The sequence below is a fragment of the Ursus americanus genome, chromosome 3 (assembly GCF_024610735.1).
Source record: "Ursus americanus isolate L20-20 chromosome 3, mUrsAme1.1.p, whole genome shotgun sequence".
Taxonomy (NCBI): domain Eukaryota; kingdom Metazoa; phylum Chordata; class Mammalia; order Carnivora; family Ursidae; genus Ursus; species Ursus americanus.
The window spans coordinates 17,636,332-17,652,302 of NC_142129.1; the positions used below are offsets into that span (position 1 = coordinate 17,636,332).

Genomic DNA, 15,971 nt, shown 5'->3' on the forward strand with positions numbered 1-15,971 from the left:
TTTATCTCTTTATTGACACTTCATTTGATGTGACATTGTCATCGTACATTCCTTTACTTCTTTAATTATGGTTTTTAGTTCTTTGATTATATGTAAATGGCTCTTCGAAGTCTGTTAAATCTGACATTTGGTGGCTCACTCGGGCAGTTTCTGTTGCCTGCTTTTTTCCTTTCTATATGGGTTATACTATCCTATTTCTTTGCATGGCTTGTAATTTCTGGTTGGAAACTGGACATCTTATATAATATTTTAGCAACTCTGGATATTGGTCTCCCCTGCCCCTCTCAGGGCTTATGATTGTTACTTGCTTATTTGTTTAGTTACTGGATGGATTATTTTAGTGAAGTCTGTTTCCCTCTTGCAGTGTTAAGCATCTGGTGTTGTTCCTAGGGGGTACAGATTTGGCTATGCCCACATTCACCCAGGGATTTTTCACAGGGCTCCCTTTCACTGCCTCTTTCCTTGACCACACCCTGTTAAGCCCCATTAATTGCCACCTGCCTGCTCCATTGTTTTCAACAATGCCTTAGGACATAAATTGTTTCTCAGCTTGATCCAAAAAATTGGAGCTCACCTGAAGGGATAGTTCTTGCGTCAGAGCTTGAAGTTTGTTCTGATCCCTGGAGGGCTCATCCCAGCTGGCTTACAGGCTAGCCTGTATCTGAATCTCCTCCCGTTTGCCCTTCACCACAATGTCCGAGGTTTTGAGATTGCCCTTAGGCTTGAACTTAACACTCTGTTGCAAACAAAGTCAACATGGGAACAGTGTTGGATTGGAACAATCTCTTTGGAAGAGATTCAGAGCTATTGGTTTTAAGGCCTGGTTCATCTTTCTGGCAAAATCTCTGGCTCTGGTTCTGGAATTGGGTAGTAGAGACAGTGATGTGCTTTTCTCTCTGTGTTTCACCCCGAGTTTAGTAACTGAGCGCTTCTTAGAGGGATATATAGTAGTCTCAGTTCACCTAGTCTTGCCTTTTCTGCTGTGGGACTTCTGCTTTCCAAAGTAGCTGGGTGGAGGACAATCTGGGTCCTAGTATTTTCAACATGCAACAACATAGGACCTCTTTCCTGTCAGTGGCATTTGAGTGGAAGAGAGGTGCCCTTACCTGCACTTACCTGGAACTTAGCTTTAGCATCAGGTAACTTTGAGCAGAGTGAGAAATGCTGACGTCCTGCTCCTCCTGGGAAGATTGCTCTTAGACTGGTAGCTGTGGTGAAAGGGCACTCTTTGTTCCTCGCTGCCCCAATCTCACCAAGTTTCAGCCTCACTGAGCTGGTGAGGGGGAATGAAAGAGAGGGAGTAGGTTTTGGTTCAAATACTACATAGTCTTGCTGTTTTTCTGAGTTTTAGATTTTCTTGAGGAAATGTTTCTTCATTTGCCTCATACCTTAGGATCATTTTCACCTGTTGGGGTCACTAATGTAGCCCAAAGACATAGACTAGAATTCGAAACACAATAAGAGCTGAATAACTATTTATTGAATCACTCAATAAATGAAGATAAATAAGAACTGTTAGAATGTCAGAGACTTCATTGGTCAGCTATCCAACTTTTCTAATAAAGTGAGAACCTTTTTAAGTAGAAGAAATAAGTGTTATGATGTACTGGATACAATTAGAACAGCCAGTTAGCTTTCTTGTTTAGAGAGCCAAAATGTGCTTATACCTTTTGTTTTTTAAACTTCGCTCTTTAAAAGGCTAGTCATTGTTAAGTTTTGCCTACCATATTTTAAGTAGTGGTGGAAGGCTATACCAAAGTGGTTTAAGTTAGATCTTTTTTACTTGAATCATTTTAAATGTGTATGGAAACTTTTTTATAGGAAGGAAACTTGTAGCAAATCTTTTTTTTTCTTTAAATTGATATTACACATAAATGATCATCTTCAGTTTTTTAATACATTTTAATTTTCATGTTAGGTTTTTAAAAATATATTTGTATGCAAAGGTTGCATTTCCTTATTGCTTTGATTGAATGATTTGTCATCTTGGCTGTCTTTGATTTGTTCAGCTGATAAGTTGGTGGCAATTTTAAAAACAACTCCCAAAATCAATGATTATATTCCTCCAATTGCAAATGAATGCATGCAAATTAGAAAATTATTATTTTTTTTAGTATTGAGTATTGCATCATAAGTAAATTAAAAAAAACCTTTGCCTTTTCAGCAAGATGTTCAGGGAAGTCTGTTACTGTTTCTAATATGTATTTGCTACATATGGACTTGAAAAGATTGTTAGTTTTGTTCAGTGAGTCTTCTAATAGGTACCTACACATTTATGGATGAATAAATAGGTACTTACCCTTCCTTTACTCCCTTCCTTCCTTCCATCCATCCATCCATCCATCCATCCATCCGTTCTTTCTTGCTCTCCTTCCACTTGACAAATAGTTACTTGCCACCAACTGTTGATTTTTGGGTATGGTAATAAGTAAGACAGTCTCTTCCCTCCTGGGGGTAACTTTCTACAGGAAAAAGATTCTGTTCATCTTCTTCCACCCTTATCTACCTCTTCTGCAAAAAATGCTTAGGGGACATGTTATAGTATGTGAGACAACTTGGATGCTGATTGTGATTTACATCTTCTGAAAGTAAAATAATTTACTAAATGAACACATTGGTGGAGAGGTCAAAAGCAGTCCCAGATAATTCTTTTATGTATAATGGCATCTTAACCTTTATGAAGGAGACTTTAAATTCTTAGGTAGGTATTTTTCTAAAACATAAAAAAACTTTCCTCCTGTTCCTATAGGTAATACAGATGGTCTTGAGTTCCATAGTGTGTGTATATTTCCGGTATGTATATAATGGTACTTTGGTACTTAATTTAAAATGGGGAAGTATTGTTGTTGATATTTAGTAATCAGCTTACCTTGCTTTTTTATGTAGCAAACTGTCCATAGCTAGTGTTTAGTCTGTTTTTTGCCTTTGTGTAGTTTATTATATAAGTAATATGCTTTGTGAAATAGGTGCCTAATATAGAAACAGTGGGTAACTTAGAATATTGTTTCCTATTTTTGAAGAAGGTTGTCAGTCATAAATGACATACAACAAATAATTTATTCCTTTTTTTTTATTATTCATTCATCAAATAAGTGAGTACTTACTCTTTACCACCAGCCGTGTTGTAGCTGCTTGGTATGCTGTCGTAAATGTGATGTGCCAGGTAATTTCTCTGCTCTCCTGAAGTTTCCATTCTAGTGAGATAGGACAGGTTGTTAAGTAAGAATTTTATAGTTATAAAACAGTGATTAAGTAAACTCTCAGTGGTGTGGTATTATACTTACAGGTTTTAAAAAAGTTTATAGTTCTGTGTATATATATTGAGTATATGGTTTTTATGGACACTTAAGATCTATTCTGGATACTCTTCGTGTGTGTGTGTGTGCGCGTGTATCATATCTGTAAATAGCTTTCTATTACGTGTTGTTACAGTGTATTTTGGTTGTGTAGTGTATCCAGCGGTATAATTTGCTGTGCAGTGGAGTTGAATCATATACACATTTACCTAATGACAAAATCAGCTATGAGATTGGCAAAAAATTAAAGGATTAATGACTTTAAGGAACCAAATACTTAAAAGTTTTTCTCAAAAGTGCTGTTTATAGCCCATTTAAGTGTATGTAGTGTATATTTTTCTTTTATTGACTTTTTAATTATAAAATATATCTAACCTAAAATTTGTCATTTTAAGTATTTTTTAAGTGTACAATTCAGTAGCATTAAGTACATTCACAATGTTGTGTAACCATCACCACTTTCTATTTCTAAAACCTTTTTTACCATCCCAACCAGAAACTTTGTATCCATTAAGCAGTAGCTCCTCATTCTCCCTCACCCCAACCCAAGGTAACCTCTACTCTCCTGTCTGTGTCAGTGAATTTGCCTATTCTAGATACCTCATATCAGTGGAATCATATACTTTTCTTGTTGTGACTGGCTTATTTCACTTAGTGCAGTGTTTTCAAGGTTCATCCACATTGTAGCATGTATCAGAATTTTATTCTTTTTATGGCCGAATATATTCTAGGTGTACACTACATTTTATATTCATCTGTCTGTGGACACTTGGGCTGTTTCCATCTTCAGCTGTTGTGAATAATGCTGCTGTGAACATTGCTGTACAAGTATGTGTTCAAGTCCCTGCTTTCAGTTTTGGTGTCTCTATCCAGAAGTGGATCATATGCTAATTCTGTATTTAGCTTTTTGAGGAACCACCAAACCATTTTCCATAGTGGCTGCAGTACTTTACATTTTACAATATGTGTTTATACAGATTTTTTTAACAGGGTCCTAAGCACAAAACCACATGTGCAGAACTATAGGAGTGATTTTTGAGCATGGTTTTGAGTACAGGATTTTAATTGTGTGTACTTCACTACATAGAATGTGAGCTCTTTGGTGTTTTAGGAGCATTATATTTATGTCAGATTTATACTGTGTTGTGTTATTAGTTGCAGTTGATGTAGAGAATAAGAACTCAGGTAATGAGGTAGAGATTTTCTCTAGTATTGACTTTTTTGAAAAAGTAACAACATTTTCACTTTTTGGAAATGTGCATTTCATACACAAAGATATGTAGCTGCGACTTCAGTGATCATAATTTCTGTTTTACCATGCTGGAAAGGGCATGGGTTCTGAAGCTGGTGGTCTTACTTTTGAATTGTGTGTTTTAACCCTTGGAGCCACGTTTGCCATGTAGCCTTATGTTCACCTTTTATAAAGGGGATAATGTGTCTTACCAAGTCACTGTGAAGGTTAGGTAGTGTAATGAACTTTTTTTTTTTTCAAAATTACTGAATCAATAGCTAATCACTCCTGTCCTAAGAACCCCCACACCTCCTCCAGGAAGTCACTGACTTTACTTTCCTTTTTCAATTAAAAACATCTTCTCTTTCTGTGTCTTATACCTTTGTAAATCTTATTAACTCATTTTGTTTTATTTTTATTTTAATATACTATAAATATATAATTTATACAATATAGTTTTAATATAAATATTAATATTTATGAAATAAAATTATTCTTCCTTAAATGAAAAATTTGGGCTAAGGTATTTGGAGAGGAGAGAGTTTATTCCAAAGCTTATTTTAAAGCTAGTTCAGTAGTGTTACATAGAGGAAATTTATCTATACTTGAATTTTCATTTAATTTTGCGTGTCTTAGCGTTTTTCCGACGAATAAATTGAGTCCTAGAGCTTTCGAGTGTCCTTTCCAAGATCATATAGCCATTTAGTGGAGGGATGAGGCAGAAACCAGCTCTTCTACCTTGTATTCCAGTGTTCTACCACATTAGACTTCTCTCTTACATTTTGCCAGTTCTGTGATTACTTTGGCAACAGGCTTGCATGGCGTCTCTCCATGGTACTAGAAGTGTACAAAATGCACTCGTACTTGTATTAACCATCTTAAGGGACTTCTTGCTGTTTTATTCCCTTTCCTCCCTCTAAACTGAAAATATGTACTCTTGCAGACCTTTTAAAAAAATGTTTAGGGGTGTCTAGGTGGCTCAGTCGGTTAAGTGTCTGCCTTTGACTCAGGTCATGATCCCAGGGTCCTGGGATGGAGCACCATGTCCAGCTCCCTGCATAGCGGGGAGTCTGCTTCTCCCTCTCCCTCTGCCCCTCCCTCTGCTTGTTCTCTGTCTCTCTCTCTAATAAATTAAATAAATAAATAAATAAATAAATAAATAAAATCTTTTAAAAAGTTTTTTTAAAAAGCAAGCAATCAAAAAGTAAAACTTCAGTACATCATCTATTTTACTTTTTGGAAAACTTTTCAATTCATAAATCCCAGCTGTTTATCTCTCAGCATCCCATAAATTATCTCACTAAAACTCAAGTAAGCTGTTGTGGAAGTGATGCCATGTAATCAGAAGTACATTAGAAGTGTAGATAGCACTGCTGAAGTAGTTTCCAGTTAGTGGAAACTATGTTTGAGTCTGTTTTTTCTGCAGGTATAGTTTGGGATGTTCAAGTTGGAGGAGCTATAAGAAATCAGCTCAAATTTTAACATATGAAGAAACAGATTTTATGTATGAGGAAACTGATAGTAGCAAAATTGGGTCTGCAAACCAGGATTCCTGAATTGTTTATAAATACATGTACCATGTCTTTTAAAAAAATTATTTTGAAATAATTATAGAGTCATAGGAAGATATTTTTCTTCTAATTATTAAAAGTCAGATTTATGGGATGCCTAGGTGGCTCAGTTGGTTAAGCATCTGCGTTCAGCTCAGATCCTGACCCCAGGGTCCTGGGATCGAGTCCTGCATCAGACTCCCTGCTCAGTGAAGGGCCTGCTTCTCCCTCTGCCTGCCACTCCCCCTGCTTGTGCTCTCATTCTCTGACAAATAAATAAATCTTTAAAAATAAATAAATCAAGCTGGAGGGTAACATAGACAATAGCTTCCACATAAACATATAAACCTTGTATGTGTGTATATTTGATTTCTCTAAGAAAATAAAGCACATTAAATAAATAAATTATTTATTTATTTATTTATTTATTTATTTATTTATTTATTTATTTATTTGAAAGAGAAGAGCGCAAGCGATGGGGGGTAGGGGGGAGGAGCAGAGGGAGAGGGCCAAGCAGACTCTGCACTAAGTGGGGAGTCCATTGTGGGGTTCGATCCCATGACCTGGAGATGACAACCTGAGCCAAAATCAAGAATCAGATGGTTAACCGACTTAGGCACCCAGGCGCCCCTCTAGCTTGCTTTTGCAAAAACCCGACAACTATATAATAGGCATCTTCTGATTCAGGACATCCAGTTTATGACTATATCATTATTTAATGATTTCCCAACTGATGGACAGTTACTTTGCAGTTTTCTGCTCTAGGAACAGTGCTGCCAAACAGAGCAAAGTACTTGGTGCACAGGTGTATTTGTGTGGGATAGATTCTAAGGTGGTACAAAGGCATGGTTAACAGCACAGATTCAGGGGCTAAGACTTGCCGGAATGAATCCAGGCTGCACCACTTAAGAGCCAGGCAACTTAAGGCAAGGTACTTTTTGTGCTCTCGTTTTTGCTGAAAGAGGAACTTAGATCAGTGATAATCTTTACTTCCTGGGGAGACTAACTTCTTTGATAGGCTAAGGGGGGGGGAATGCTCTCTCACTATTTACTAACCAAAGAGGTTGATCATCTTCATATGTTGTAATTATTTATAATTCTGTGAATTACTCATTGTCTTTTGTTCTCATTTTGGTCGACTTAATTGCCTTTTTAAAATTGCTTTGTGAGATTTGTTTATATACCCTGGACCCTAAGTTTTCTATATAGTGAATATATCCTTTACAATCTCTTGCTTGCCTTTAATTTTGTGTTTTCTTCTTTCCACATTACTAAGTTGACCATTTCTTTCTGTGTAGATTGATCTTTAAAATAAATAGACCAGAATTTTATTATTGCTTATAAACTGGTGTGTCCTTATCATATTGATTTGTAAATGTCAGTGTTACTAAATATTAAAATCTCATAAATTCATGGTTCTGTTTCTAGAGTGTTTAGGTTGTTTAGTCTTTTGTCTATTTTTATACCCATGTCAAATTTTAAAAATTACTCTAGCTTTGTAGTACAGTTCAGTATCTGATAGCACAAATTTCTACATTTCCCCCTAGAAGTTTTAAAGCAGTTTGTATGCATTTACTCTTTCTTGTAAACTTCAGAATCAGCTTGTTGAATTGTATTATTTTGGTAGAGATTACATTGACTTTATTTTGGAGGCTAAAATAGTGATTTCAACATGTTTTAATTTACCATTGACTTTACTGTATTGTTACATAAAGATTTTCAACTATCCATAATCTAAAATGAGAAATTATTTAATTTTTCAAAACACTTTGGAGTATGGAATCTTTTTGGTTTCTTCCCCCTTCCTGTTTTTTGTAGGATTTTGTACCATTACCATAGAAATCCTTTTTTGGCTTTATATGTGCTTATTTTACCAGAGGTTTTCATTGGCATAATAATACATATTTGATCGTAAACCATTGAGTTCTATGGCATATTTTTTCAGCTCTAGTCTTTTTCTGTGGTGAAGGTTTGATATTAACGTAATTATAGATGACTGAAGCCTTTTCTATTTCTTTAGGTTTATTCTGTAAACACATTTATTTTCTGACACATTTTAGAATTCTGTAGCCTTTTAGTTATGTGGCAGCATTATTAGCTTTTAGGTCAAAGATAAGACAGTGTAAAGTGTGTTTTAAAGCTATATATTATTTATTCTCCTAAAATGTGCTATGATTAGGTACTAGGTTAGTATTAAATATTTCATGTAGAAAAAAGGAAGTTCTTTTGTCTTTCTGTTGAGTACAAAAGATTAGTGATGCTAGACTTCTTATTTTGACATTCAAAAAAACTTCAGAATTCCATTCTGAAATCTCATCTGAGATGATAGCAAAATTTGCTTCAGATTGTACAAATTTTTTGTTAATATGGTTCCTGATGATTGAAATGCCATTTTTTTCCAATAGTAAACAGTATACTTTGTTTCTTCTCATGCAGGTCTTTGAAGTTCTACAGTTTAGTTCTCAGTGCTGAACTTCCTTCTCCCTTAAGTTATTATAAACTTTTGCTGCTGTTTAATAAACGTGAAGATGTCTCGCAGTCCTGATGCGAAGGAAGACCCTGTGGAATGTCCTCTTTGCATGGAGCCCTTGGAGATAGATGATATCAACTTTTTTCCTTGCACCTGTGGCTATCAGATTTGCCGATTTTGTTGGCACCGAATTCGCACTGATGAAAATGGACTTTGTCCTGCATGTAGGAAGGTAAATACTCCAAAGTAACTTCGTGTAGTTTTTTTTTGCCCCATGTATATAAGTAGATTTAAAAGAATCTACAGACCTCAGGTGACTTTATGTGTAGCAGTATATTTTTAAGATGATAATGAAGTAGAAAGACACTATATGACCTTGGTAAAGTCATATAACCTCTTTGGTTGACCTTTAGCTTTCTTATTTGGAGAGATTCACAAGATCAGTGTGCTAGATATTTAAGAGAATTAGGAGTTGGAGAGGCAGTAGATTTAGCTGAGGGGAAATTCACTTTAATTTTCTAGTACAAAATAGAGGAAAAGTTTTGACATTTACTAAAAGAGGTCATGGGTTAAAATGACAGAAATCCTACTTCAGAAGGTAATGGTTACTCATTTGTTGAGTCTTTACAACTCTAGGCTGTAATGCTATCTTCAATGTATATTGAAACTAGGCCTTTCAAGTAACTTGTCCACAGGCATCAGCTAGTGGGTAATAGGTTTGGGATTCAAATATAAATCTTTTGAGTCTTTTCTAACTCTAAATAGTTCTATGATTTTTACTATTCCTGGGTCTTGTTCACATAAGCGGGCACAACAGTTATTGTACAGTGAGTGACTTAATAGAGTAAGTAGGATTGCTGCATTTCTATTTTGAAGGACTTTATTTGTGATCTCGGGGTTAATGCAAATATCTAATTTTTTTTTGCCTTTGCTTTTCAGTTCTATTGGTATGGCTTAAACTTTTCTGTTTACCCATTTCAAAAAGCTCTTATTATGTTCGTTACTACAAATTTTGAGAAAGCAGGAATGTGTTTTAGATACCTAGAATATTTATTTTATCTCTCAGTTTTCTTACCAGAGAGATTATCTCTCAGAAGACAATGCATTATCCAATTGTTTTTTTAATCTAGTGGGCATTAATATATATTACCTGAATGAAAAAAGGTTAGATCTACTTAATTGTTGAGTTTATATACAGTATATATATGTAGTATATATAACAGATAATATTTATAATGTATATATGTTATATCTTTTTGTATGATTAATGTATTTTAGGGATGTGAATGAAAAGCAAGTGAAAACTTTAATATTAGCTTTGGTCAAAATTTGTAATAAATTTGTGTTAGTGGATTTTAAAAAGCATTCAGTCATATTTTAAAAATTGGTTCCTGGTTATTTCAGAAGAAGACGATTGTATTGAACTATTTTGTTGGAAGTGGTAATTTTTAGTATAGCCCAAGACTATAAGGCTTGCGAAGTTGTTTGACTTCATTACGTTTCTCTCTTTTTCTTTTGGTGTGAAGAGGAGTCTTAATAAAAAGACCACTTGTTAAGTAGTCATTAGAGAAAAATCAATTATTTGGGGAAATGGCAAAAAAATTCACTTCACTTTTAGGGGGTTACCTAGAATCACCTTAAATTCTTAGAAAGTAGAGAAAAAAGTAGAAAAATTTTAAGAATAAAGCAAAATAATTTTAGCAGAGCTGGTTATTGATAAAAATGTGCCTTTCTGGGAGGACAAGCAAGTGTGAAGAATCGGAAAGACAGTAGGCCATTGGGATCAATTTTAAGAAAGAAGCATTAGCTCAAACATACTCAGGATAAGGCTGCTGAGAAAAGATAAGAGTAGTGGTACTTTTAAGATCCTAAGGAAAATCAGTGTGGTTGCCTGAGTGTTGCATTGGAGGAGGATATGGATCCAACCTAACTTTTATGCCATGTAGCAGAGACAGATGCTCTCTAGCTGGAACACTGGTTATAAATTTGGGTCAGAGCCTTAAGGTAGTTGGAGTTACCCTGGAGGAACTAAGACCTCCTATACTCAGAAGATGAATTATTGATATATTCTGTCCACCAGTTTGTCCTCTTTGTAGTCACAAAAGAGCATCCTGCAGTAAACACAAATAGCATTTATAGACCGTTGACAGAGTTCTTACATGTAAAAATGTGTAAGAACCAAGAATTAACAGACATTTCAGGAAAACCAACATCAGTACCAAAAATCAGTAAATAAAAGAACCTAACAGAGGTAAGCAAAGAGAAAGAAACATTTAACAGTGTCGTTAATGCTTCTCAAACAAATAAAAGAGAATGGCATATCTATGTAGAAGGAACGTTTTTTAAAGAGCAGATTAGAGATCTTGCAAATGAACAATCTTATGAGTGGGCTGAAGAACAGAATGAACAAAGTTCAAGAACAAATCAATAAGTTGGAAGATTTTGCTGAGTATTTTTTTTTTGTAGCATATAGTACAAAAAGATTTTTTTTTTTAAAAAAAGCATGAAAGAGAAGTTAAGCAACATAAAAGATCTACTGGTTCTAATCTGCTGAGAAAAGCTACAGAAGCAGTGAAATAAGAATGGATGGGAAGGAATAAAAGAACCACTAGAAGAAAATTTCTTGTGAAAAGCAGTTGTCCTTAGAAGGGCTGTGTGAGTAGGAGACAAGATGAATGAAAAATATCAACATTAATAGAATTGTAAAATTTTAGAATATCTAGAATAAAGACAAAGTTCTCAAAGCTTTTGGGAGAAAAGTGCATAGACTACAAAGGAACAAGAATAAAATTGATACTGGTGTTTTTGTTTTGTAACAATAGAAAAGAGAAAATAATTGAGAAATTTGTTTTTCCAAATTTTTGAGAGTGAATAACTTTGAGGAATTCTTAATTTCATTCACATGTAAAAGCATAATAAAATATTTCCAGACATAAAAAGATTCATAAGGTTTAATATCCACTATACAGGACAAGTAGAAGAGTTGGTGACTGTAAGGGAAGTAAAGAATGGCCATTGAGTGAGATGGGGAAAACCTCAGTTGGAACAGGTTTTTGAGATCAGGAACTCAGTTTTAGACATGTTAAGTTTGAGATTCCTATTAGAAATCCAAATGGAGAAATTGGTTAGGTGAATATTCAAATTTGGTTCTGGTATGGAAATAATAAATTTGAGAGTTAGCATATAGCATGTTATTTATAAAGTAATACTAGATGAGATCACAAGAGAGGGTCAATAGAAAAGATGAGAGATTGTCTAAGGAAGAGCACCAAAGCTCTCCAACATTTGTAGAAAGAAAAAAAATCCTTATTAAAGAATTATGAGGCAACCTCCTTTAGGGTTTCTAAGTTATAATCTTTAGCTGAAGTGGTTATTGTTAAGTCAGACCAGGAGGAATTTTTTTGTTTTCTTGTTGACTTAATATAACTACAACTGCTAGAACTTCTGCTTGGTCTCTGACTACTAGGCCTTGCTCCTACTTGTCTCATGGCTGGAGTGGGTCATGGAGAGCAGACAGTGCAGGCCACACAGAGTCTCGGTTTAGCTTTGCCAGAGTGTGCTGAGCACACTTAGCACACGTAGTTATGAAGCTGCCCATCTCAGTCAGGGACCAGCAAGTCTTTACATCTCTGTAGACCAGCCTCAGTGGTTATGTTAACACAGGAAAACCTCAGGTGTTGCCCGATGCCTGGAGAAGACCGTGAATCTGCCATGTACACATAGCCCAGCCCTGCTGGGAGATGGCCTGCAGAGGTCTCTCTGTGAAATGGCAAATCAAGATGATTTAAGTAAACTTGGAGATGCAGGGTGGGAGTTGGTTGAAGCAAGCCCTGGCTTGGGTGCACAAATGAAACCTGCTTGTTTACATAAAGGGCCTCTTTGCTTTAGTAGTTTTGAAAAGCAGAGAGGTGGTCAGGCTTCAAAAACCAAGAGAGTTTAATGTTTCTCTTTGGTCCTAGTTGCTGAGCCTAAACAGATCAGAAAGACCTTCATGTTTCCCTAAACTAAGGCATAAATTACCTGGTCATTCCTTAGACTGTCTTTGTATGTTCTTTTAGTGCAACATTTCTGGGGGAAATACCTGGTAGAAACAGCAGATGTGGGAACCCAGGTGGTGTACTGACGTAGCATCATACAGTAATGACTCACACGGAAGCCAGACTGGCCAAAGAGATGAAAACTTCAACAAAGTTACTGTTATTTTCATCTCAGAAATAATGGAGGATATTACATCCATGAAACAAGAATGGGATTGTCTAAAAAAATTCAGTGAAGGATAAACACAGTTACTAATAATTAAAATATAGCAGAAATAACAAGGAAAGAGTTGGGAGATGAATTTGAGAACATTTCCTAAAAAGTAGTGCGAAAAGACAAAGGAGATAGAATATATGAGAGAAGAGATAACTTTATTTGAGGATCAATCCAGGAGGTCAAATACTAAATAAGTTAGTGTTCTAGAAACAGACTACAGTAATAAAGAAGGAAAGTTGTTTCAGAAATATGATTGAAGAATATTCCCAAGACCAAAGGATATATTTCCAGATTAAAAAGGCCCGTCAAGTGCCAGGCACAAACTTTTCTATTTTTAAACAGAAACTGAAAACGAAGAAGTTCTGCAAGCTTCCAAAGAGGAAAAAAGTAGGCTACACATGAAGATCAGGCATCAGAATCATTTCAGAATTCTCAAAAGCAAGACTTGAAGCTAGAAGATATTTCTGAAGGAAATTTATTTTCGTCCTGGAACTCCATATCTGCATGTTAATTAAGTGTGAAGGTACATGAAGACATTTCAGACTTGATAGATCTCGAAATTTTTTTTTCTTTACCTTCCGTGCCTTCTCTCTCAGGAATCTCCTGCAGAATATGCCCCACCAACGTGAAGGAATGAAGAAAAGAGAATACATGGGATAAAGGAAAGAGGTGATCAAATAGAGGAGCAGTGCGATGGGATTCCTGAGATGATGGGAAAGAGGACAACCAGTACAGAATGTGGCAGATCAGAAAGTTGCACGAGAGGGGTTTCTACAAAAAGATAAAATTGAGAGAATACTTGGTGTTCTAAAAGAGAATTGTGTTATGAGGCCGTTTGAACATTTGGAGGAGATTTGATGGTTGAATTAGTAATAAATGTATATAGATCAAATGAGTTAACACTAGGGGAAACAAAAAACTGTACAAGAAAAGCAATCATATTATGCTACAATGGCTCAGATATGTTGTAGGGGTTGAGATTTTTTTTTCCCCATACAGATATATTGTTACAGCATCATTTGTAGAAAAGATTATCTCTTCACTGTTGAATGGTTTTGAGCTCTTTCTTTAAAAAGGAGTTGCTTATAAATGTGTAAGTTCATTTCTAGAATTCTTCCACTTCCATCCGCAGACAATTGTTTCTATCCTTATCCCAATACCATACTGTCTTGATTATTCTTAAGTCTTCAAATCTAGTATGATAAATCTTTCAACTGTGTTATTCTTTATAGAATTTATTTTGGACATCTAAGACCTTAGCATTTCCACATAAAGTTTTTAATTAGTCTGTAATTTTATACAAAAAACCTACTCGGCTTTTGATTGAACTTGATTAAACAGGTCAATTTGAGGAGAAATGACATCTTGAAAATGTTGGCTCATCTAGTTCATAAATAAGGTTTATCTTTCCAGTTTTCTAGGCTTTAAACATTTATAAAACCATGTTCTGTAGTTTTCAGCATATGGAGTTGTATAGCATGTTTTGTTATATTTATCTGTAACTATTTTATGTTTCCTGAGCTTCAGCATGTGATGTTTTAAAAATTCCATTTTCTAGTTCATACATAGAATAATTGATTTTGTTAAACAGATTCTTTAGGCTTTCCTAAGATGACCATGTCTTCTGTGAATAAAGACAGTTTTACCTCTTCTTTTCCAACCTTTATGTTTTTAAATTACTTTTCTTGCCTTATTGCACTGGGTAAGCCCTCCAGTAGAACACTGGAATAAAGTGCTAAGAACAATTATCTTTGTTTCCAGTTTTACTGAGAAGACATTGAGTATTTCACAAGTATGTGACTGGCTGTGAGTTTTTCGTAGATGGTTTTTCATCAGGTTGCGGATGTTTTCCTTGCTTACTGAGTTTTTATCACGAGTGGGTGCTGCATTTTGCCAAATGCCTTTTCTGTTTCTTTTGAAATGATCGTGTGTTTTCTCTGTCATTCTGCCGAAATGGTGATTTTGGATGATTGATTTTTGAATCAGACTTCCCTTCTAAGGATAAACCTCATTTGATCATGATATATTACCCTTTTTCTTTTAAATTTGCTAATGTTTTCAGAAAGATTTTTATATCTGTGTCATGAGAGGTATTTATTTGTGGCTTTATATTGTTTTTAGATTTGGTTTCAAAGTAATACTGGTTTCATAAAATGCGTTAGGAAATGTTTCCTCGTCCTCTGTATTCTGAAAAAGTTTACGTGTGATTGGTATTACTTCTTTTTTATTTCCTCCCCAAATTCGTTATTGACCTGAACTCTATCAGATTGTCTTTATTGGAGAGCTGCCTATGGGAACTAGCTATCACAGGATTCCTCTATGTAAATTTCTGGAATTCTTTTTGGACTGGTTCCTGCTTTGTGATATTTTGCCCCATAAATTTCAGTTGCCTCAGCCTCTTCAGGTTTGATCACTTTCCCCTCTGCTCAATGTGATTGTTAGACCCAGTCAGGGTCCAGTAAGTGCTGGAAGAGCAGAAAGCTAGGATAGACACTCAGTGGTTTTCATCTCTCTCATTTCTTTTCTCTCAGCAGTCACAGATTTGCTGTTCATTACCTATATTATTTGTCTGAAAACAGTTATTTCATATATTTTGTCTCATTTTCTAGTTGTTTATGTTGGTAGGCCTGGTCTGTTACTATCTCCTATGTCATGGCTGAAGGTAAAAATGTATAAGTAACATTTGAACTTTATAATAATGTAATTGTGAATGTTGACCTAAGCAAAATTAAGGTGAAAGGTTAGAAAGTAGACTTGGGATGTATGGTTAGGCTGGTTGAAAGAAAGCTGCCTCGTCAACTTGTATAATGTGATAATATGTAGAATTGAAAAAGCAAGAAGTAACCATACAAGCGACCTTATTTAACAATGTGATAGTAAATGATAAAACAATGATCTAAAAGAGTCTAACAGGATTATTTCTAGGTAAAGACAACTGGTTCAGGGAAAGAAAATGAGAGGTTATTCTTTTCCCCAGTAAACCTTGTAGAACTGTTTGACTAGGAACATATGTAGGAAATTATCAGTGAAACTAGGGAAATCACAGGAAAGAAGATATAATAGAACTGGTATTAGTCTTAATCAAATTTAAGATCAAACACATTTTAAAAGGGAAAAGAGGAATGTTTTTAATTGCTAAATGTCCGTAAAGTCATGGAATTTTATTTACT

General features: G+C 35.1%; 1 protein-coding gene and 1 long non-coding RNA gene across 8 annotated transcripts in view; one reads left to right on the forward strand and one right to left on the reverse strand.

Annotated features, from left to right (window-relative positions):
* The window catches only part of CNOT4 (CCR4-NOT transcription complex subunit 4), a 137,956-nt gene that overhangs the window by 49,199 nt on the left and 72,786 nt on the right, over positions 1-15,971 (forward strand). For all 7 annotated transcript variants that reach the window (XM_045792585.2, XM_045792584.2, XM_045792586.2 and 4 more), the window contains one exon: positions 8,514-8,779. In XM_045792585.2, coding sequence (XP_045648541.1) covers positions 8,606-8,779 — 174 coding nt within the window. In that variant the 5' untranslated portion in view covers positions 8,514-8,605. The remainder of the gene's footprint in view (positions 1-8,513; positions 8,780-15,971) is intronic.
* Positions 1,012-15,971, reverse strand: part of LOC148110345 (uncharacterized) — a 32,220-nt gene continuing 17,260 nt past the window's right edge. The window contains exons 2-3 of the long non-coding RNA XR_015723821.1: positions 3,105-3,194; positions 1,012-1,273 (exon numbers count right to left, since the gene is read on the reverse strand). This is a non-coding gene — a long non-coding RNA (uncharacterized LOC148110345). The remainder of the gene's footprint in view (positions 1,274-3,104; positions 3,195-15,971) is intronic.